General features: G+C 53.9%; 3 protein-coding genes across 12 annotated transcripts; 1 reads left to right on the forward strand and 2 right to left on the reverse strand.

The window, feature by feature from the left end:
* Positions 1-11745, forward strand: Dvl1 (dishevelled segment polarity protein 1). Of its 5 annotated transcripts, XM_015985945.3 has the most exons (16): positions 176-482; positions 5768-5837; positions 5994-6115; positions 6302-6405; positions 6654-6792; positions 6925-7018; positions 7089-7158; positions 7245-7384; positions 7464-7540; positions 7632-7699; positions 7833-7985; positions 8552-8683; positions 8782-8949; positions 9032-9238; positions 9964-10002; positions 10457-11745. In XM_015985945.3, the coding sequence occupies exons 1-15, from the start codon at positions 313-315 to the stop codon at positions 9972-9974; spliced, it is 1725 nt and encodes a 574-aa protein (XP_015841431.1). In that variant the 5' UTR covers positions 176-312; the 3' UTR covers positions 9975-10002; positions 10457-11745. The 5 variants fall into 5 exon arrangements, with proteins under 5 accessions (XP_006992422.1, XP_015841431.1, XP_006992420.1 ...); XM_006992360.4 differs by lacking the exon at positions 9964-10002 and having other exon boundaries at positions 1-482; XM_006992358.4 differs by lacking the exon at positions 9964-10002 and having other exon boundaries at positions 7833-7910.
* Positions 11746-12426: 681 nt separating this feature from the next.
* On the reverse strand, positions 12427-15905 carry Tas1r3 (taste 1 receptor member 3). Its single transcript, XM_006992357.4, has 6 exons — positions 15577-15905; positions 15161-15461; positions 14275-15078; positions 13951-14148; positions 13723-13843; positions 12427-13529 (listed from the first exon to the last, which is right to left on the reverse strand). Exons 1-6 carry the CDS (start codon positions 15765-15767, stop codon positions 12562-12564), a joined length of 2583 nt encoding a protein of 860 aa, XP_006992419.2. The 5' UTR covers positions 15768-15905; the 3' UTR covers positions 12427-12561.
* Positions 15906-17808: 1903 nt separating this feature from the next.
* Positions 17809-22142, reverse strand: Cptp (ceramide-1-phosphate transfer protein). 6 transcript variants are annotated; one of them, XM_015985954.3, is made up of 6 exons: positions 21772-22054; positions 21360-21578; positions 20435-20492; positions 19923-20115; positions 19647-19781; positions 17809-19411 (listed from the first exon to the last, which is right to left on the reverse strand). In XM_015985954.3, the coding sequence occupies exons 3-6, from the start codon at positions 20439-20441 to the stop codon at positions 18883-18885; spliced, it is 864 nt and encodes a 287-aa protein (XP_015841440.1). In that variant the 5' UTR covers positions 20442-20492; positions 21360-21578; positions 21772-22054; the 3' UTR covers positions 17809-18882. The 6 variants fall into 6 exon arrangements, with proteins under 6 accessions (XP_015841440.1, XP_015841442.1, XP_006992417.1 ...); XM_015985956.3 differs by lacking the exon at positions 20435-20492 and having other exon boundaries at positions 21772-22142; XM_006992355.4 differs by lacking the exons at positions 19923-20115; positions 20435-20492 and having other exon boundaries at positions 21772-22142.
* Positions 22143-22164: the final 22 nt, after the last annotated feature.

The following is a 22164-nucleotide window of genomic DNA, read 5'->3' on the forward strand; positions in this document are numbered from 1 at the left end:
GCGCCCTCTGGTGGCTCCGGGCTCAACCCCACCAGGCGGTTCTTGGAAAAGCCCGAGGGGGCGGTGGGCGGCAATAACCCTCGGAGCTGCTTCCCTCGCGCCCGCTCCGGGGCTGGCAGTGGATGGGCGGCCGCGGGCCGCGGGGCAACAGGCGGGGAACGGGTGCGAGCTGGGACCGGGCGGGGCGGGCGCGCAAAGGGGCCGCGGGGCGGCCGGGCGGGGCGCGGGCCGGCGGTTTGGGAGGACGCCCCGCGTCCAAGAGGTGAGCCGGGCCCTGACGCTGCGCGGGTTCCGCGTCGCTGTTGCCGCGCCATGGCGGAGACCAAGATCATCTACCACATGGACGAGGAGGAGACGCCGTACCTGGTCAAGCTGCCGGTAGCTCCCGAGCGCGTCACCCTGGCGGACTTCAAGAACGTGCTCAGCAACCGGCCGGTGCACGCCTACAAATTCTTCTTCAAGTCTATGGACCAGGACTTCGGGTCAGTGGGCCGCGAGGCCTGGGCGGGAGTGCTGGCCCTTTCCCGCGCGTGTGCGGTGGCTGCCGGGTCTCTGCACGGGCACGAGCTGGCACCTGTCTGCGCGGGCAGGGCTTTCTGGTTTGGGGACGTCAGAGAGCGCCCCCGGCGCCGGCAACCCTGCCGCGCATCTACAGCAGGTGTAGGTTGAGCCTCTGCGCCTTGGTGATCCTTGGTGTATGTACTCACCTGTCTGTGGCAAGCTAGGGATCGGAGTCCTTGACTACCCTCTAGGTAGGCCAGAGAGTTCTGTTTGATGGACAGGCGAGGGCCCAGGCTTCCTGACCGCCATCCGGTGGTGCCCCTGTGCCCAGCTGGCCCAGGTTGGGTGTGGAAGCCCACCCTCAAAGCCACCCCCCTTCTCTCTGGCCACCCTCAAAGCCACACACCCTCCCTTTCTCTGGTCAAGGACAGGGCCTGTTGCATTCCTTTTCTATGGGTGGAAACCCGGGGCTCATGGCTCCCAGGAGGATGTGCAGTTTATGGGGGTTGGGATCAAGGGGAAGGGTTGGGGGTTTGTGGCTCCCAGCACCCACTGGATCTTCCAGTTGAGATGGGATAGTATGGAATGGGTGGGTCATAGGCACTCATCTGTTTTCTGGAGCTTAGGAAAGTTTCTGAAGCCCGAAGACAAACTACTTGTAGAGTCCCTGTGGCAAGGCAGAGGTCAAGGGTCACTGGAGACTAAGAGACTTCACTCAGTATAGCCTGCCCTCTTGGTTCCTGGCTCCTGTGCCTCTGTCCTTTCTGAACCACACAGCATTTGCATTCCTGGGATGTGCTCAGGTTATCTTCTGACTTGAGCCAGATTCTAAGGTAGTGTGTTTCCTAGCTGCACTGCTGTGGTGGCTGTTCAGGGCCTCTGGGACAGTGAGCCAGGGACTGGCAGTGCAACAGAGGCCTGACAGGGCATAGCCACAGAAACCTGAGTGCATGGCTTGGCAGTGCTCGAGGCGGGCATGGCTTGGCAGTGCTCGAGGCGGGGGCATACTGAGGCCCTGTGGTGGAGCAGGTGCGCTTGGTGCCCTTGTGTGGCTGCATCTCAGGGCTTTGACATTGAGACTATTTCCTGGATTCCATGGTTGCAGGGTCCTTGGGCAGCCCATGGGTCAGGTCAAGCTCGGACTTGGACCCTGGACATCTAGGCAGGGCTGAATCTGGTTTGGACAACTAACTCTCTTGCCTACTCATTCCCTGTGCCCCAACTACCAGGAAAAAGCAAAGGAGAGCATGTCCCCCCACAGCTTGAAGGCTGGTGCTTCCCGTCTGCCTAGACGCTGGAGGGCTGTGCTCTAGAGATTGGTCTTCCCCAACTCTTCTGGCTGGGCCACCTCTGTGGTCTCTGCTGTCAGGGACAGGGCATCTCTGGATTAAATTTACTATTTTAGCTAAAAATCACCAAAGTCACAAATGTTCTCACAAACTTGTACCCCTAGGGTGTGAGTGGTGAGGAGCAGAACCAGATCTGGGCTGCTTTCTACTATATATTCTGGGTATCTGCTGAGGGTACCTGTTCCTCTGCTTTGATATCCATGTTGGGTAGGGCGGGCTAAGAGTAGGAACCCAGCATCAGCTCACATGGGTCCCCACTAAGCTGTGTTTGTGTGCATGAGGACCTGCAGGTACTCTGACTAAGGAAATGGGGTGGTAGATCTGGGTATTGAAGCAGCGGTAGTTCCTTTGGGTGGCTTGGGAATGGCTGGGGCTTGAGGTATGGAGCTAGCAGAGAGCTCAGAGGTACAAGTTAGGTGTCCTAGGTGTGTAGAACTAGGCAGCAGAGCAGCTAAGAGGTAGAGTCTGAGCTAGGAAGACACAGATAGACACAAGCAACATGTAGGCCTCACCCTGACTGTGACCTGGTACTCTGGTGGCACAGTGGCCTTGGGAGCCTGGAAAAGCAGCCCCTCCCCTCACATAACTGCATCCCTCATTTCCTTGCCTGGGTTCCACCTACAGAGCTCCAAGGATACCAGGATAAAGTAGCTTAATGTTGGGAGAAGGAAGCTCAGCAGGGTGGGCTGAGCTGGGCAAGTGGCCTCAGAATAGAGTCTGTGAGTAGTATCCTAGTGAGTCTAGGTTTCCTGCCCCACTCCAAACCAAAGTTGGCTACTTTGTAAGGAGCAGAGTCTGCCCTGAGCTGGGCTCAATTCCTAGTATGTATCTCTAGCCAATAAGGTAAAGGTCTTTGTTCCATGCCCACTTATGTGCAGCTTTGTTCTGACCCTAGACCCCCAAGACTTAGTAACAAGGTGTCCGGGCTTCTGGTAGGCTCCAGGCAAGTGTCTGATGCTTGATCTGGTGACAATGGAGGGTCTGGTCTATGGTAATGGAGTGAGCACATTTGGTCCCTGCTACTAGGAGTATATTGCTGCTGCTTGCCTGATAGAATACTGAGCTCATCTGCCTGACAGTTGCCCCAGTCTTTCCATCTCTGAGATAGAGGTACTTGAGCTGGAGAGAGGCAAGGGTAAGCGCTGGGAACCCATGGGCTCTGGGATCCTCTGCCTATTGACAAATGTTCTGAGTGCTCCCTTTGCCCGATAGTAGGGCTGCCTGGGGTCATTGATTTAGACTCTGTGTTCCATGTGCTTCCCTAGTATTTATTACAAGAGTCTAGGTAATTATAATACATTCCCTGAGCTGTGAGGAGGGACTCCATGTTCTGGGGCTCAGTGCAACATGGGATGGGTTGTTAGCATTAGTCTCTGTGTTACTGTGACCTCCAAGAACCCTGGGTTCTTTTTGGCCAAACTGTGCTAGGCTCCAAAGATCCTACCTTAGAGCAGATTTCTCCTTGGGGTAGATCACTGGGGTAACAGGCAGAGCCCAGTGGCCATAAAGGTCTCTCTAGGAATTTTGAGGTTGGGACAAAATGCCCACAGGGTTGCCCTGAGTAGCTATGTAGAGAGTCAGTGAAGACACACTGAAGTCAGCTTTCCTTCTGAGAGGCTAGGCACACAGAACTCAGGGTAGTGCAGAGGTCTGGCTGTGCTTCATTCCATTCTTGTTATAGAGTGCCCAGGAGGCTAGACCATAGCTGTGGGCAGCATCACATACCTGTGGTGCCCATTTCTGTCTCTGCCATGGGCATTGTGATGTTTACCTCTTGCCTAGCCAAGGGTGGGGAAGGGCCAGGATTATCTCTGGGGTCTGGGGCAAGTGCCATCCTCTCATTACTGTTCTGGCCCCCTGGCCTTCATTCTTGCCCTGACACCTAGGTTTAGAAAGCAGGACTTGGGTTGCTCAGGCTGGGAAGGCTAAGGAGAAGGGTGTCTTGGTAGGGGTTGGAAGTCACAAAGACCTCAAATTGGCCATATCTCTTGCTGAGTAGGCTCTAGCTGCTCTGGATGGGACACAGTGCCTGCTGGGGATCCAGGCAGGCCCTGTTGTGGGTGCTAGGAGTTACTCATATGTCTCTCCATGGGTGAGTCAGAGAGGGTTGGAGCTTGGGTGTGGCAGGGGAAAGGCTGTTCGTGAGTCCACTTGGGGCTGAAGTTGGGGGCTAAGGTAAGGATTCCTGTCTGGGTTTCTCTTGCTGTTAGGTTTACTCGGAGATAGCCAGCTTTTTGCAGGCCCTGGTCTACCAGCTGCCACAGGCAGAGCCCTGTCATCCTCAAGAGACACTTCACCCCATCCTAGGCAGTCCCAGGTATCCTGTGATGACAGCCTCTCTTGGGGCTGACTTGGCCCAGGCTCCACAGAGCTGTGATTTGTGATTGGGAGCAGCAGATATTAGGGGTTCTGAGAAGTGGTTGTATCTGCTGTTGGGGTCCTGCTTCATTGGCTCAGGGCCCTCCCTCCTGGCACATGGAAACAGTGGTGAGATCAGAAAAGTGGTTGGGACATACCTTCAGGCTGCCCTGCTCCTGCCGCCACCTCAGACCTGGGTCTCTACTCAAGCAAGTGGGTGGACAAGGGCCTTATTCCTTAGATAGGATGGGATGTTGCTCTGCTAGGGCTTCCTGAAATCTACGACTGCCCAGTGGGCCTGGAGCAGTAGGCAGAGGTGGCCCTGCCCCTGGCATTGGGCCCATTAAACCACAAGCCTGTTTCCTGCCAGGTGCACTTCCAGGACCAGTCTGTTTTCCCAGCTCCATTGAACTCAAGTTTTGGGTGTGGAAAATCCCACTATGCTAGGTGGAGCTGAGTACTGGGATGAGGGTGAGGGGGTGGGGAATCTAGGGCCTGAGGAGATAGGTGGAGGTCTGCTCCTTCACAGCTGCCCCTTCTGACCTGTCCTGGCTGCTGTCCATGCCTTTTGAACACTGACCCCAGGCTTTCTGGCTTCCTTCCCGGTTCTCATTCCCTAACCCTTTGTATCCTGCTTAGGTGAGCTTGGGTCTTTTTAACCCATCTGACCAGGGAAGCAGCATTAAGACAAGCAGGGGTGGGTGTGGTCAGATACAGCCAGGGCCTGATTAGTTCTTTCCCTGAATGCCCTTCTAGGTCCTCAGGTAGAAACCAACCATTCCCTCTTAGAGTTGGGACTGATCTTGTGCATGAGGTCCACTGTGTCTCTCTAGTTGGGCAGATGGCTTTAAGGGCAGCAGAGGCTGATATCCTTCTGGCTCTCTCACATCTATACAAGGGGTTGGTAGTCCTGTACCTTGCTGTGGTCTAGGCCCTGCTCTGGGTTGGGAGAATATAGAAGGAACTTTAGGGTTCCAAGGGCACGGAGCACCATGAGATGCATATCATATTGACTAGGGCTTATGAGTGCTCCAGAAAGGCACAGAGGGTGTGTGCTGGGAAGATGAGCACAGGAGCCAGTGGGCCATAGGCTGTCCCAGGCACCTGAATGGGTAGAGCTACTCCCCAAAATAAGGAAGTACCTTAAAGGAGCCTCACGTGTCATATGTTTTGGTGAGGCAGCTGTTGGGTTCACAGGCATATATAGCTAGAGACAGGTCTGAGGTAAATCCTGGTGCTAAGGAAGCTGAAGAATTAGTGTCTTTCCCAGGAACCCTTAGCCTTGTCTAGGGCTACAGGCTGACTCTGGAAGTGAACAGGAGTCCTAGGCTGCCGTTCCATGAACCCTCTACATTTTTCTACCCTGGTGCTGAGGGTCATGGGCCTGAGGCCAATGGAAAGCAGCAGAGTTCCTAAGAAGTGAATGTGTTAGGTAAACCCTCAGTGATAACATCTATGGCCTGGCCGGTACCCCATTGCTAGGTCCAAGGGTGGGATATGTCTCTTTGTGTCCTTGATGGACCAAGGTAAGGTGACCTCAGGGCCTTGTTTGCCCACAGGGTGGTGAAGGAGGAGATCTTCGATGACAATGCCAAGTTGCCCTGCTTCAATGGCCGGGTGGTTTCCTGGGTGAGTCTATGGGTGGCCCTACCAGAATGATGCAGGTGGGTCTTCCTGGGAGAAGTAACTGGACAAAGGTAGGGCAGTGGCCGTCATCTGCCCTGGGTGTCGGTGGGGGTGGTCTTGGAGCAGATGGGCATCCAAGGCCTCATTCTCCCTCCACAGCTGGTCCTGGCTGAGGGCGCTCACTCGGATGCAGGGTCCCAGGGCACTGACAGCCACACGGACCTGCCCCCACCCCTTGAGAGGACAGGCGGAATTGGGGACTCCAGGCCCCCCTCCTTCCAGTAAGGCCCCTAGCAGGGGCAGAGACCTGGGAAGAGTGAAGCTGACAACCGAGAGGGCCTACAGTGGGTGGGAGGCACCTTCTAGCACTGGGGTCCTGTCTGGTGGGTTGGGAACTAAGAAACATTTGAGATACTGGCTGCCAGCAGACTGGTCTGCCCAATTCTATGTACTTCTCGTCTGTGCAGTCCAAATGTTGCCAGTAGCCGTGATGGAATGGACAATGAGACAGGCACAGAGTCCATGGTCAGTCACCGGCGGGAGCGAGCCCGACGTCGAAACCGTGATGAGGGTACTATGGCTGTGCCTGCCCAGATTTGGATCCCAGACTTCCCTTGGTATCCCCCGGCATACTCCAACCCCCTACAAATACTCCATACATTCTTTCAATCAGTGATCCTTGGGTAGAGGTCCCAACTTGGTACTTCTACCTCCTGTGGCCTCAGAGTCACTGCATAAGCTTGAAATGCACAGGCCATCCTCATTCTGTGACTGCTGAAGTCCCACAATCAGCTCCTACTCTACCATCCATCCCTACAGCTGCCCGGACCAATGGACACCTGAGGGGGGACCGGCGACGGGACCTGGGACTGCCTCCAGACAGTGCATCCACTGTACTGAGCAGTGAGCTTGAATCTAGCAGCTTTATTGACTCAGATGAGGAGGACAACACAAGCCGGTAGGTGGCATGTCCATATGTCTGTGTGTGCTGGAGATTCATGCTTATGAGTGCTGGCTGGCTATACATATTTGTACCCTGTGCTTATCTGACATCTGGCTTCTTGTTCCTGCCTCTGGTCTCCTGCTCCAGACTGAGCAGCTCTACAGAGCAGAGCACCTCCTCTAGGCTAATCCGCAAGCACAAATGTCGTCGGCGAAAGCAGCGCTTGAGGCAGACAGACCGGGTAGGCAGCAGGTGGGTGGGGTATCTGCTCTGAATGGTGCCACACAGCCCCTCATTGGGTCCCTCCACAGGCATCCTCCTTCAGCAGCATCACCGACTCCACCATGTCCCTGAACATCATCACCGTCACTCTCAACATGGGTGAGGCCTTATGGGCTGGTGGGTGCTTGGTGGGGGTAGGTACAAGCCTAGGAGCCTTTGGGGCCTGCTCATGGCCCCTCCTGCAGAGAGGCACCACTTCCTGGGCATCAGCATCGTGGGCCAGAGCAACGACCGGGGTGATGGCGGCATCTACATTGGATCCATCATGAAGGGCGGGGCTGTGGCTGCTGATGGCCGCATTGAGCCAGGCGACATGCTGCTGCAGGTGGGAGCCATGTGGGGACTATGGGGACAAGATGGCACTCCCATCCCACCACCAATCCCTGACCCCACAAACTCCATAGGTAAATGATGTCAACTTTGAGAACATGAGCAACGATGACGCTGTGCGGGTGCTTCGGGAGATCGTATCCCAAACGGGGTGAGGGGGGATTCATGTGGGGGGGATGGGAAGGGTATAGGATAGGAGAGGTTGTGTAGGCCTCACCCATGTGATCTGCTGAACTCTACAGGCCCATCAGCCTCACAGTGGCCAAGTGCTGGGACCCAACCCCTCGGAGCTACTTCACCATCCCCAGGGGTGAGTGACCCCATGGAGGGGTGGGGTAGGGTAGGGCTCCTAGGCCCAGTCTGAAGGGTCTTTCTCCTTTGCCTCTGTGCTGTCCCCCTACTTTCTATTACCTGTCATCTGTTGCCATGTGGTAATTGTCCAGCTGACCCAGTGCGACCCATCGACCCGGCCGCCTGGCTGTCCCACACAGCAGCGCTGACGGGTGCTCTGCCCCGCTATGGTACGAGTCCCTGCTCCAGTGCCATCACACGCACCAGCTCTTCCTCACTAACCAGCTCAGTGCCTGGCGCCCCACGTAAGTGGCAGCTTACAAGAGCCCCAGCAGGAAACTGAGGCTGAAGGACAAGGGTCTGCCCCAGCTTTTAGCCTTGGTGCTCACCAGAGCTGTTCTTGGGATCCATCACATATGATGTGCCTGTCTCCAACACTTTCACAAATGTGTACACAAAGATACATGTACACATCTCTGATAGCCCAGCCATCCTGGCCATCTGGACACATTGAAGGGTTCTGTCAAGCCTGTGTTGAGGATTGGGAGGACATGGTAGCCTCTGCTTTGCTTTCCTGCTGCTTAACATAACTAACAGCTTGAGCTCTCCAGGGAGGTGTCCATGGGGGAGGGAAAGGGACTGGCTTGCCCGTATGTACTTGGACTGTGGGGCTGGGGAGAATATCCTAGTTTCAGCTCAAGATTTTGGGAAGATACCTCCCAAGGGTGGGAGATAGAGGTTTGATCCTGTCCTCTGCTCCCAACTCCATGGAGGTCCATCCTGTGAGCCTGGGCTCCCAGCTTCAGGCAGCCCAGAACTCAGTCCCTACATGTTGGTTGCTTGCCTGGGCTCAGAGAACTGTGCCTTGCAGAGCTTGAGGAGGCACCACTGACCGTGAAGAGTGACATGAGCGCCATTGTCCGGGTCATGCAGTTGCCAGATTCAGGACTGGAGATCCGGGACCGCATGTGGCTTAAGATCACCATTGCCAATGCTGTCATTGGTGAGTCCTTGGCTGTGTGGGAAGGGCCCAGTCTGTTCTTCATTCTGGTGTAGCTTCCCAGGGCTCAGCTACCCTGACTTTCATGGGCCTGTGGCCAGGGGCGGATGTGGTGGACTGGCTGTACACACACGTGGAGGGCTTCAAAGAACGAAGGGAGGCGAGGAAGTATGCCAGCAGTATGCTGAAGCACGGCTTCTTGCGGCACACAGTCAACAAGATCACCTTCTCTGAGCAATGCTACTATGTCTTTGGGGACCTGTGCAGTAGTGAGTAGGGGGTCATTGGGTGGGAGTTATTGTGGGGCTCATCCATTTGCTCTGACTTACCCATCCCCTCCCTTCCTGCCAGACCTTGCATCCCTGAACCTCAACAGTGGCTCCAGTGGAGCCTCAGATCAGGACACACTGGCCCCATTGCCCCACCCATCTGTACCCTGGCCCTTGGGTCAAGGCTACCCCTACCAGTACCCAGGACCCCCGCCCTGCTTCCCACCTGCTTACCAGGACCCTGGCTTCAGCTATGGCAGTGGCAGTGCTGGGAGTCAGCAGAGTGAAGGTGAGAATCATGCCAACCCCTCCTCCACTCCCATTCCCTGGCTCTGCCTGGCCTTGCTGCTGTCCTCTGTGCTCCTGCTGTGTGTTTGGGTCCTGGTGGGTCCTACTTCAAGAGTCAGTGTGGGGCAGGGAGGGGGCCGATGTGGGGACTCACTTTGTTTCTGTGGGTAGAGGCCTTTGGGAATAGGAAGACTGCCTGATGGGAACAGGCCTGGTGTTCCAGGTGGCAGAGGCAAGAGGCCAGGAGATGATGTGGCAAGAATGAGGGTGAGAATAGCAGAGGGCATCACTTAGGGTTACTCTCTAGGTCCTAAGCTAAGAGGATGGGCTTTATCAATTATGGTACTTGTAGCCCAACAGAGTGCCAGACAAGCAAACAGTGCCATTAGAGTATATCTTAGGGATATTGAAGATCTTGGAGGGTGGGTGTCCTGAAGAGGAGATGGGCTGAAGCAGAGGTCTTAGGCAGAGTGGGGCACAGCAGCCATGCTGCAGGGTCTGGAGAAAGACTCAAGACAGTCAACTTTGAGGACATAAGATGGGAGAAAGGATAGGTTGGGCCACAGGGTGGCAATGCCCAAGGGGAAGCTGTTGAGTGACTATTGACCTTGGATAGGCCCTTGCATGCACCCAAGCTCAGTTTGGCCCACAGTAGTCCTAGTTGGCCTTTGGTGAGCACTGGACTGGTGTGTGACTTGTGCTATCCCTTGCTTTGTGCTGAGCAAGCCTTAGACTGAAGGACTAGCAGAGTGGACCCTCGGGCCGGTAAGCCAGGTCCCCCTGTGTCCCTCTCAGCATGTCCCCAGCCAGCACGTGTTTTCAGGTTCTCACCACTTTCAGGACAGAAGCTAAGAAAATGAGCTGACCAGGGCCCTTGGGTTGGGTGGACAGTGGGTCTTTGGGTGGTGAACCCAGGATGGCTAATGGGAATGCTGGGCATGCAGGGCCTTCACTGGTATCTTAGTTTCTCAGCTGTAACATCAGCCTTTGGTTCAAGCATTGGGGTTAGGTGTGGGGTGCCAAGCTGGCCCCCATTATCCCTCCTGTCTGCAACTGCCCCTAGCTCCTTGCCTCTCATCTGCTCCTGGTATCTGCATGGCTGCCCTTCCCCTACCACCCCCAAGCTCACCAGGTTCTGCCCTGGCTGTCTGGGAACAACTGGTGGTTCTGGAAGTGGCCAGGGCTGGTGCTGACTCTGTTGTCCCTTCCCTTCTCCCAGGGAGCAAGAGCAGTGGGTCCACAAGGAGCAGCCATCGGACCCCAGGCCGAGAGGAGCGCCGGGCAGCTGGAGCCGGGGGTAGTGGCAGCGAATCAGATCACACGGCACCAAGTGGGTCTGGTAGCACTGGCTGGTGGGAGCGTCCTGTCAGCCAGCTTAGTCGTGGCAGTAGCCCTCGAAGTCAGACCTCAGCTGTTGCCCCAGGGCTCCCCCCACTGCACCCCCTGACAAAGGCCTATGCAGTAGTGGGTGGGCCACCTGGAGGGCCACCTGTCCGGGAACTGTCTGCTGTTCCTCCAGAACTTACAGGTAGCCGCCAGTCCTTCCAAAAGGCCATGGGAAACCCTTGTGAATTCTTTGTGGACATTATGTGACCATCAACCAGTGTTTTTTCCATGCTGCCTGTGGCAAGAGTCTGTGGTCCTGCTGTGCCAGGATCTCTGTGGGCTTGCCTTAGTGGTGGCTAGCCAGGATAGGATGAGCTGTGGGGTATGGGCCAGGGCAGAGGGAGCAGGCTGCGGAAGAAGGGCTGAGGGCAGCAGCCCTACTAGGAGATGGGCTTGGCTCTCTGCCTGTTCTGTGCGTGTAGAGTCTTGTGAGGGCACATCTCTGTCTTCAGGTCCTCAGCACAAGTCTCAGGGACCACTTTCTGGTTCCTTTTCTGGAAGTGACCTCCATTTAGCACAAGGAAGACTCTTGGGCTCTGTGCCCCACCTCACCCCCAAACTCTTCCAGAACTGTGCACAGGGGCCCAGGCTGACTCTCACTGAGTTCATGGGCCTCACCTGTCAGGCCAAGGTGGGGTTCTTCAGGAGTTAGAAAGAGTCCTTAAACCTCTCTGGCTGCCCATGTGGGGTCTAACTTATTTATTTATTGCTAGCATGCCTGCTCTGAAGGTGGCAGCTGGTTACCTAATGGGGGCAGGTGCATGTCCCTTCCCCCACTTGGTACTCAGCACATAACAACACAATTTGTACTGAAAGTATGTGGAGGATGGTTAGTACTGGAGACGAGAGGCCAGGCACCTGTATACTGTCTCAGCCTCGGTGGAGGGGTGATAGTGCACACAGTACCTCAGAGATGGGGTCCTGCCCTGTCACTGCTGTCCTGATAGCTGCCCACCAGCATGTGTGCCATGCCATCCTGGCGTGGCAGCCCCACACATCTGCACTGTAGATACTGTGTCAAAGTCTGAGCAACTGGGTAGTTCAAATAGAGCTGCTTTTGTGTAAATGCTGCTTCTGTGTAAATGCTATTTTAAACACTAAAAAGCGTTTAATTTTATGGGACTGATGTGTGACCTGTTTCTCTTTTCTCCAGCTAAGCTGCTTCTGGATTCAGGTGTGAGGGCCAGCCCAGAACTGACCCAGGTCTGATCCTGCCTGGAATTGGAAGATACTCTTGTCCACTTAGTCATGTGGCTCTGTCCCTGGTGCTGGCCAGTAACAGGGGTCTTGTAGGCGACTTTTCTGTCCTTGGTACTAGGAGCTGACTCTAGGGGTCCTGGGTGGGGGGTGGTGCTGGCCATGGTGCTGACCCTTGCCCTATGCTCTGTCCAAGGTGCTAGCAGTGACTTGGTTCCCTCCTATAGACGAGGGCTGGGCCCGGAAGGGAGGAGGAGGCTGGGTGTTGCCTACCTCTTGAGTGCCCTCTGCCTGTTAACTTTCTTACTTTGTCCCAGTACATGCATATGCCCAGCCTTCTATTTCTGGGATGCCTGGTCAGGGTGCTGAGGGCCCAGCCTGGGCATGTTCAGCCAAGTAGTACTGCTCTCCCAGGGTCTGCCTAGGGCATTCTTGAATTCAAGATATGGCTATGGAGTCCCAAAGAACACGTTGTGGTCCATTTTCTAAGATAATGGATCCCAGTCACCTGGGAAGGCCTTAGGTAGGGCATAATAGGATCAAGGATGATCTTGCCTTTGAAGGATAGGTGGGATCATAGGATCCATCTTGCACATTATAGGCCTGGGGGTCACTGTGGAGCTAAGGTCAGTGGATAACTTGGAGTCAGTCTATAGTTAAGTGTCTCAAGTCTCAAGTCTGGGGGTTGTTGACTTGGAAGGTCTCTACTAGGGTTGGGATCACTAATCAGTGGGTCAGGGGTCACTCATTGTGGCCCTGAGTTGTTACCACCCCTCCCCCACTGTTGTTCCCATCTGCTGCTTCCTTGGGGCTCCCCCCCAGGAAGAACTCCTGAGTGTTGAGCTTTGGCAGCCACAGAAGCACATAGCACTTGGGCAGGTGGAAGGTGGCCAGAATGCCCAGGGCACAGAGTAGAATGGCACCCATCTGCACAGCTGGCTGGTAAGCCACATGTACATTGGCCAGGAGGGGCACAAAAGAGACCCAGATGATGAAATAAGCTAGCATGGCGAAGGTGAGACCACGGGCACGGTTGTAGCGACCAGGCTGGCTCTGTACTAGGAAAGTGCCCAGGAAGCAGAGGAAGGCCAGTGTTGCATTGGTGATGTGTACCAAGCCTAGGCTGACCCAGGAACGCATGTGGCAGTGCTCCAGTACTTCTGTAGGCAGCACCCACCAGTCTGTCACCACCTCTGGTGGGAAAGCTGTCAAGTACCAGGCGCATAGTGTTGCCTCCACAAGAATGGCCAGCAGGACTACCAGCCAAGCCCAGGATCCCCGAAGGCAGCTACATAGCCAGTTTGCCCAGCTCAGTGGCAACTCAGACTCCACAAAGATTTCAGCTGCTTGCAGGAAGAGCGTGCTCAGGCAGCCTGTGAGAGGAAGGTGAGCCAATGGCTGTTGAGCAAGGCAGTTGGCAGAGCTTGGCCGTCCTGGGAACAGAAGGACACTGAGGCAGAAGAGGCTTAGGCAGACCAGGCCAAAGCAGAACAGTGACCCACCTGAGGCCTGAACAAGAGGGCTGTCCCGGTGATGGACAAAGAGCCCCAGGGAGGCCAGTGCTAGGCCTAGCACCAGGCACAGCAGCAGCAGCAGTGACAGCACAACTGGCTCTCCCCAGGCCAGGAACTTAGGCCTGCGAGGCAAGCAGCTCGTGCTTTTCTCTGGGGACCACTGGTCATGGTTACATGGAGTACAGGTGAAATCATCTGTGGTAAAAGAAAGAGAAAGCAATGTGTGTGTGTGGGGGTGGGTGCTGGTGATGGGAGACAGAATTGCCCAGCCCAGCCCCCCTCCCCAGGCTCTGGCCTCAGCATTAGCCTTGGGAGAGAGGCACTTGCGAGGCTTGTATGCTTCTGCCCCCAACCCAGCTTTGCAGACTGTCTAGGGAAGGTGGTTCACCTGGATGCTTCCGGTAGCTGCCTGCCTTGCAGTCCACACAGTCATAGCAGCAGGAATGGAAGCCCTTTACTCTGCGCACCTGGCCATCTTTGCACTGCCTGGAGCACTGGGACACTGGCACCTGGACATGAAGCCTTGGATTAGGCTCCCCTTGGCTAGAACTGGCCCAAGACCCACAGGCAATCCCAAGCCTGTACCTACCATGGTTTTTGCCTGTTTTGTCCTTACCTGGTTCCCTGGCCAGTGCATCTTGGAGTGCTGCAGCTGAAGAGTGCCGTTGAAAGTGCCCACAGTATGTAATGCAGGTGTAGAGCTCTGCCACACCCACATCTTCAGGTCATACTCCATGTCTACATTCCCTTTAGCATCAAACTGCAGTGTCAAGTCTCGAGCATGGAAACTCATGTTGTACATGTTCTCCAGGAGCTGTGGGGTGGAGTCGGGGTAAGGCTGACCCATGATCTTCTCCAGTCAAGACAAGATTTAGCTCTGCCTGGTAGTTCAGTATTCCTAAATGAGCAGGCATATACCCAGCAAAACCCCTACCCTTACCTGCCAGGGTTGAACAGGCTCTGCTGTGGGGCAACTTGAGATATTGCACTGTAGGGTGTTGTGAAGAGCCTGGGCCACACTGTACACAGCTGCATAGGTTGCAAAAATCTGGTGGTGCAACTGCCCAGCTGATAGGTTCTGCATCAGTCCAGATGACAGATTCTGCAGCGTGATGTTGTCACACTGTGGACAGCGTTGCCCCATCACTTGCTCTTCCAGGTCCAACTCAGCATTCAGTGAGGCACAGAATGTTGGGTCAGCAGCCAGGGCAAGGCGGGTCTCCACATAATGGGAGAATTCGGGCAGCAGGGCACCTCGCTGCAGAAACCCAAGCACAGTGCCTACACGGGCAACATTGGGTAGTGTCATGACCAGGTCAGAGGTCAGCCAGGATTCACTAGCCACCCATACCTTGGATGAGAGGCCATGATGGATGCTATAGTTAAAAAGGGAGTAGACAGCACGGGAGGAGGCAAACAGCACCACCACCTGCACTTTGCTTTGGTTCACTTGGTGTAACACGTCCACCACCTTGCCAAGCTGTTGGCTACTGGTGCCATGCAGTGGCACCAGGCCCTCATGTGCAATGCAGATACCTCGTGCATTGGCCAGGCCAGAAAAGATGCTCAGACCTTCCCGGCCATAGTCATCGTCACTACCTAGGGCAGCTACCCAGTTCCAGCTGAAATTCTGCAACAGAGCCACAACAGCCTCCAGCTGCACCCGGTCACTGGGCACTGTGCGGAAGAAGGATGGAAATGTTTCCCGGTCACTTAGCCGATCCATGCTGGCGCTATAGCTGACCTGTGGTGATCAAGAAGCACCTCCTGATATGAGAGCTCAATGGGCACTATTGGTTGAGGGAACACAAAGGAGGTGGGCTCACCTGTGGCATGAGGAAGAAGCTGAAGAACTTGCCTGTAATTAGGGCAAGCTCTGATGAGTGGGGCCCAATGACAGCCAGCACACGGGGCTGGTACTGTGTATAGTTGCAGTAGGCAGCAATGCTTTGACTGCCCACCTTTGCCAGGAACATGAGACTGGGCTTCATGGTGACCACCGGCTCTGAGCATGTGTCAAATAAGTCATAGCCCAGGCGCAGTCCAGGGAGCAAGGCAGATCCATTGTTGATCTCCTCCACAGCCATCTTCATAGCCATGACCAGGAACAGACCAAGGGGTGAGAACCTGAGGCCATATGGAATTGCAGGTGGTGACCACCTCATCCTCAGCTTGGGAGTACTGCAGACCCAATGCTGCCAAGCTTCATTCCCACCCCCACTCCAGCTACTAGCCTCCATACCTGGTGCACAGGATGCCATTGGGTCGTGTTCTCTGGTAAAGAGTGTCCTGCTCAGTTGAGCCCAGGGGAAATAGCCCACCCAGTATGTAGTCCCCTTGTGCCTTGAATTGCTGTGACAGGCACAAGGAGGCTCCCATCCCAAGGCCCAGGAGAGCAGCCAGGCTGAGGCTCAGAACAGCCAGGCTTGGCATGGTAGGTATAAGCTTCCAGCAGAGAGAGTAGGTGGATGTGCTGGGCTGGAGCCCCAGATATACTGGTGAGTTCAGGGGGAGAGAGCAGAGAATTTGTTTAGCAAAACTGCTGCTGTGCTTGGCTGCCAAGCCCCCCCATGGGGCTCCGGTGATATGCTCAGTAACTCAGACCTGATGGTTTGTGTATACTGGACTCATCTTTATACCATTAATATGCTCTCTGTCCAAGAGAGACCCAGCAAGCCAACTGTGACCACTGACTGTGGTGGTGTCACCTGCCTATGCCCAAGCCCCTCAGCACCCTTCATTTCTAGAGCAGCCTGGCAGACTGTAAAGAAGATGGAGAAGCATTCAGGGTTCCAGGGTTTCCCTTGGGTGTGGAATAAGGAGGACACCAGGGCTATATTTGTAAGCACAGAGATACCTTTTATCTTCTGGCTTCTGATTTGAGGCAGTACTGTCAATAAGCAGGGGCTGCAGAGGTGGTCCCTCAATGACAGTAGACAGCTGGCTAGCCAGGGCTCTAACCTTCAGATGAGGTAGGGAGATCTGAGGCTGAGTTCCTGGGTGTCCCAACCTGCCTGGATCCTGGAGCACACTCATTGAGGGTCTCCTAGCTTTTCTGCTGGGGTTCTGGAAGCTGTGGAGACCCTTGCCTATTCTGCTGATCCTTGATGTAAACACTCTGGCTTTGGCAGGAATGCAGGTACCTCCTTCAGCTGAATGCTCACAGCTGGTCCATGAAAATGAGAAAAGGCCATAAACAAATAGGTTCCTGCAGCTGCTAGGGCCAGGTGTGTGCCTGTGTGCAGTCAACAGTTTCTTCTTAGCCTCTTCCCTTGTTCTGGCTAGTTTATGTCAACTTGGCACAAGCTTGAGAAAATGCCTCCAAATTATCTGGCCAGCAGGCATTTTCTTAGTGATTGATTGGGGAGGTCCAGCTCATTGTAGGGGGTACCTATCATCCTTGGGCTGGTGGTCCTGGATTCTGTAAGAAAGCAGGCTGAGCAAGCCAGTAAGCAGCACTCCTCCATGGCCTTTGCATCAGCTTCTGCCTCCAGGTTCCTATCTTGTTTGAGTTTCTGTCCTGACTTCCTTTAATGATGAACAGTGATATAGAAGTGTAAGCCAAACAAACCCTTTACTTCCCAAGTTGCTTTGGTCATAGTGTTTTCATCACAGCAATAGTAACCCTAGCTAAGACATTTCCACTTAGTCTGGGTGTGAGGGAGCTATTGCTAACACAGCAGGTTTCTGGCACCCAAACATGAGGGAGGCTGTTAACTCTTGTTGGAATAGGAGCCTGGGTAATCTCAATGTCATATGACATCCAGCAGATGTTATGGAAATGATCTTTGCATTTCCCTGCTGCTCTGTGAGGATGTCTACAAAGCTCGTGCACATGCTTATTGACACGTGTACACCATGAATCTGTATGTGGCACATATATCTGCTATTACATCCTTATTTTCTGGCCAGTCTCTTGAAGTCATCAGCCTTGGCTAGCACTATGTGGCCTTGGATCTTAGCTGGGTATAGACATGGCTGGATAAATATAGCCTAAGCAGATCAGTTGGGTATGGTGGAGTACCAGGAAGACACCAATCATTGTGTACCCTCTGTCTAGGTTGATGTCATGTAGAAAGTAGCTCTAGTTTTCCCCCAGTTTTGTCACACAGTGTCTTGAGTATCTTCAGACCTTTTCCCAACCTAGCCTCTCAAGGTAGGTGGCCCAAGTGTTTCTTTTCTTACCTGTAAAATGGAGATAATGCAGATCTCAGTATATGTGTGTGATCTAGTTAAGATACATTGGGGACAAATGCATGGCAACTCCTTCAGTTCTGGCTGCTGGCTAGACATGTTTCATGCTTTCATGGTTCATATTACCCTTTGAGCCCTCAGGACTGGGGACATATGCTTCAGTCTTGTCCCTAGGATTAACTTCCTCACCACCTATATGGGTTGGTACTTTTATGTTTTTCTTCCACATCATCAGGCACCTGACACACCTGTGACCCATCTCCTAGACTGCCATACCCAATCATGTAGGTGTAATTTATTTATGTTGGAAACACAACATATATCATAGTTCTTGAGGAAAGAGATATGTCCCAAAGTTTGCATTTATACACATCACCTGCACTGGGGACACTGTCTGGGGTTTAACATTAAGACCCAGTGGGAGAGGTTAGGGTCTTATGCAATGGGTGTCAACCATGCTGGGTATGGTCACCTGTCAGCTAGACAAGAGGGCCCAGCTCTCTTCCACAAGTCCTGTTCTATCTATGTCACCTGAGTACCATGGTGACAGGAGCAGCAAGGCTGGCTAGAGAGAGGCCAAATAATGGTTTGGCCAATTAGTATTGACATCTTAGAATCTTGGGGGTGCATATACTGCAAGAGCGCCACTGCAGGAGGTCACCTTCTGAAGGCTGATGCTACTACATTGCAGAAGCTATGAGGCAGGCTGCACTGACCAGAGCAGGTTTTCCTAAGGAAGTCTCAACTAGCAGTTTCAGATGGTTTCCATTTCCAAGGAGACAAAGGCCTGTTTGATATGCAGAGAGGCTAACAAGGAGGCAGGTAAAGGGCAGGGGGAAGTTTTCAGTGCTCATGCCACTACCAAAGGAACTCCATCTTACCCAAGGACAGCTTTTGGAATATGGGACCCAGGGCTATTTGCCTGGCACTGGTGCCATGTCTCAGGCTCAAGATGGACACAGGAAGGATACACATTGGCTGGGCATGTTGACTGTGAGGGAGATAGAACCTCAGCTCCAGGGTCCTGTGCCCTTATACCATTTCAGATTACACACATGGGAGGGGAGGTAGAACATAACGCTCCTCCCCATCTCTGTTTGCCATCTGGATTTCAATAAGGACTGACTGAACACACACATAACTAAAGTAGAGGGCAAAATTGGAGTTCAAGTGTCTCATTCTGGACCAAGAGCATGACTAGCATCCACCTCACTTGGTTCACAGCCTGTGGTTCTCAGCAAGTTCAGCTTTCAGGGATGAGAGTAGCATCCAGAAAGCACTGCTGTGGGAGTAGTCCCAGGTTGCCCAAGCCCAGTTCTGAGCAGGAGAAGCCCACACAGTATGGGCACCACCACTAAGGCAGGTCTAGCAGGGAGTGCTCAGCATAGAGCTTCTGGGAGATGTCATACACGTGCTCAATGAAGGGTAGGGCCTCTCCCAGCATCTCCACTGCTTGCTCAGAGGACCCCACATTCATGGCCTCGAGGAAGACCTTGCGTGTGGGCAGGGCACAGAAAGCCACAGTGACAGCTTGACGTATGATCCAGGAGTGATAGGCAGCCAGTGTGGCATTATAGGCATCACTGCAGAGTGTGGAGGTACGAGCATCCTCAGGGCTGGTGCGTAGGCCTTCCAGGAACAGTCGTAGCCAGTGCAGAGCACGATGTAGGCGCAGCACAGTCCGGCAGCCTGAGTTAGGGTATCGGGAACGGGAGCTTCTATCTATGTCCACCAGCTTGTTGCCCACCTCATAGGCTACCATGGACTGCAAGCTAGTGTAGTGTTCATACTGTGGGCTCTTCCTCAGATGTTCCATTATCTGCAGCTTTGAGACCACATCCTTGGAAATGAATGAGAAGACGGCACCCAGGCTGTTCAGAAACCTGTGCAAGGAAGTATAAATTTGAGGCCCTACCTAGACTGGCAGCCATCCTGTAGTGCAGGAGACATTACCTTCAATCTGCTAGAGCACTTGTTTGTCTGGAGGCAAGGGCAGGAAGGCTGAGTGGAAACTGTCTGCTAGCTGCTCCCATGCCCCCTGTGCCATGTGGGATGCCAGTGTCCCATGTGGACTCTTACTGGCAAAACCACTATCTTCAGCAGCCCCAATAAACGCACCTGACAAGTCCCTTCCAGCTGGCGATATAGTGGTCCAGCAGCACCTCTCCCTCCTCAGTGAGACACTGCTTGAAGCTGACCAAGACGACTTTAAGGTTGAAATCTGTCTCTGGGCCATCCATCTTCCAACATGGGCTGAAATAGTTTTACACAGAACTTGTAGTCATCATGCTGGATTAGCTTACCTGTGGTTCATTTTCTCAAGAAGGGGTTGGGAAGAAGATTTGAAAGAAAGAGTGGGGTGCTGAAACTGCCTGCCGAGAATCATCCCTTTACCTGAGTGCCTTCCTCAGGAGCTGCAAGCTCTCCCACAAGCCAATTTGACCTTGCTGTGCCCTTGATGGATCCTGTACCCACAGATCTTGACATGGCTGCTCCTTGCCCTTCAGGCTAGTAATCTGGTCAGTTCCTGCACTGTTTGCAGCTGCTACTGCTTCTTGCTTTTCTGTTTCTTTTCTTCCTAGAGCATCTGTTTCACACATTAGGGGAAGGCACAGTTTCTAAAAGGCAGGCATAGTCCTGGACCCTGACCACACCTGGACCCCACTGTATCAGAGCAGCATTCTGATGGGAAGTTGTGCCAAAACAAAAATCAGGACTCTAAAACAGCAAGTGATTCTCACACAGGGGAGTGGAAAGGGTGGCTATGTCTAGGCTTTCCCTTCCTTGATCAGGGCAAATTAAAGCAGAGGCTGTGGGCTGGCATCTGCTAGACAGACAGATGGACACTCCTGTTGTTGAAATGGCATGCATTCCCAAACAACAGGGTAGCTGGGCCAAGGTCTTACCACACATGAAGAATTGCTAAGTCCTCCCACTGGCTCCAGAGAACATTCTGGAAGTGATCTAGGATAGAGGCCTTAAGGTAAGGTGGGGCTCTGGATTCTGCAGGCCTTTTTACAGCCACTCCACAAACATTCTAGTTTCCATATTTATTTATTTATCTTCAGTTGTGGGGACTGAGCTCAACAGCCTCTTGTATGTGGGCAGGGAATAGCCTAGGCAGGCCTTTAAGTTTCTTTTTTTAAATTGTATGTTTTTTTTTTTTTTTTTTTTTTTTTTTTTTTTTTTTTGAGACAGGGTTTCTCTGTGTAGCTTTGGAGCCTGTTCTGGAACTCACACTCTGTAGCCCAGGCTGGCCTTGAACTCACAGAGATCTGCCTGCCTCTGCCTGCCTCTGCCTACCGAGTGCTGGGTCTAAAGGCGTGTGCCACCACACCTGACTAGGCCTTTAACTTTCAATCTTCTGGCTTCCTGAGTAGCTAGAACTACAAGCTTGTGCCCCATGCTCCTTTTGTGCTCACACCTTGAATAGATATCTCCAAGCTTCCAGCTCCCACCTTTCCTGGTACCCTAAGTGCCTTGGTGTCCAGGGCCAACCCTGTGGGATGTGGCTGCATTTCACCTATGTCCAGCATGAACACTCACCACCAGTTCTGGAGGTTCCTGTGTCCCTTAGTGCTGGATCTTTGCCCTAACCGCTGTACCATCAGGGCCCAAAAAACCCATCCTCATCCAGGGTACCTGGATCTGTGTGCAAGTTCTTTTTTTGCCTTCACACGGTCCTATGACTCAGTCCTTCAGCTCTGGGAATGTGGTCTGCATGTCTCCTCCCGCCCTTGACTGAGGCTGTCAAGAGTGGTGATATGGCCCCATGGGTTGGACTGGGTGCCCGTCACAAGTTCCAGACTCTGACCCTGGAGATGGGCTCACCTTGTGTTCACGCGTCAGGGACAACCTCAGAAAGATGGCGACGGCCAGAATCTTGACACACACCTCTCTCTTAGGGCCTGTGTACTGGTCACTGAGCAGATAGCCTCTGAGGCCCCCTACAGTTCATTTTTTTGGCCACCTAACAATCCTGTAGCCAGGCCTTCCTGCTCAGAGCCTCAGCCAGAAGCCAAGTAGCCTCTTAGAGCTGTCCGTGGTAAACTGGAAAGAACAGGAAGGGAGGGCGACTCATCAGCTCCCGGAAGGTGATGCAGGGCACATTTAAGCCTCCTACAGAAGATCAAGCTAGACAGGGTGGACAGCCGGCTGAAGACCCACAAACTAGCCCACAGCATATACACCTAGGCGTAGCAGGGAGCCAGGGCTTGAGTTCAGGGAGGTCCGCGAATCTCACCTGGGACAGATTCCTGTGGCAGGTGACTGGCTGGTTTCCACTCCGGGGAGGGCAAAGGGCGCGGCGGAGGCCAGGGACCAAAGCTACAATTAGGCTGCTGTGGGAGCCGAATCTTTTCCTGTTCGTTCCGGCTGTCTACGCATCTTCGCGGCCTGGATCACGACAGGTAGGCACCCCCATGCTGCTCTCAGGCCCAGGGCCTGTTCAGAGACTGCTCCAGCTTGCGGTTGGGCAGAAGTCTTAAATTGCAGCCCAAGGGGCAGCCCCTGCCACGCCCTTCGCAGCCGCGCCATCCCAATTGGTTGCTGATTATCCAATTAGAACTCGATGTATCGGCCCGCGTTTCCGGTGCGAGTACAGGAAGCAGGGCTCTTGGCCGTTGCGCCTGCGCAG

Source organism: Peromyscus maniculatus, chromosome 2 (assembly GCF_049852395.1).
Source record: "Peromyscus maniculatus bairdii isolate BWxNUB_F1_BW_parent chromosome 2, HU_Pman_BW_mat_3.1, whole genome shotgun sequence".
Lineage (NCBI taxonomy): Eukaryota > Metazoa > Chordata > Mammalia > Rodentia > Cricetidae > Peromyscus > Peromyscus maniculatus.

Coding starts and splice junctions, on each gene's coding strand:
- Tas1r3 (XM_006992357.4), bottom strand. CDS start 15,767: ATGCCAAGCCTGGCTGTTCTGAGCCTCAGCCTGGCTGCTCTCCTGGGC. Junction 14,149..14,274: donor AGCCTGTTCAACCCTGGCAG/GTAAGGGTAGGG, acceptor TCCACCCCACAG/CTCCTGGAGAACATGTACAA. Junction 13,530..13,722: donor CAGCTACCGGAAGCATCCAG/GTGAACCACCTT, acceptor CTTTTACCACAG/ATGATTTCACCTGTACTCCA.
- Dvl1 (XM_006992360.4), top strand. CDS start 313: ATGGCGGAGACCAAGATCATCTACCACATGGACGAGGAGGAGACGCCG. Junction 6,116..6,301: donor TCCAGGCCCCCCTCCTTCCA/GTAAGGCCCCTA, acceptor TCGTCTGTGCAG/TCCAAATGTTGCCAGTAGCC. Junction 8,684..8,781: donor CATTGCCAATGCTGTCATTG/GTGAGTCCTTGG, acceptor GCCTGTGGCCAG/GGGCGGATGTGGTGGACTGG.
- Cptp (XM_015985954.3), bottom strand. Junction 19,782..19,922: donor CTCCTGAGGAAGGCACTCAG/GTAAAGGGATGA, acceptor AAACTATTTCAG/CCCATGTTGGAAGATGGATG. Junction 19,412..19,646: donor AGCTGGAAGGGACTTGTCAG/GTGCGTTTATTG, acceptor TTCCTTGCACAG/GTTTCTGAACAGCCTGGGTG.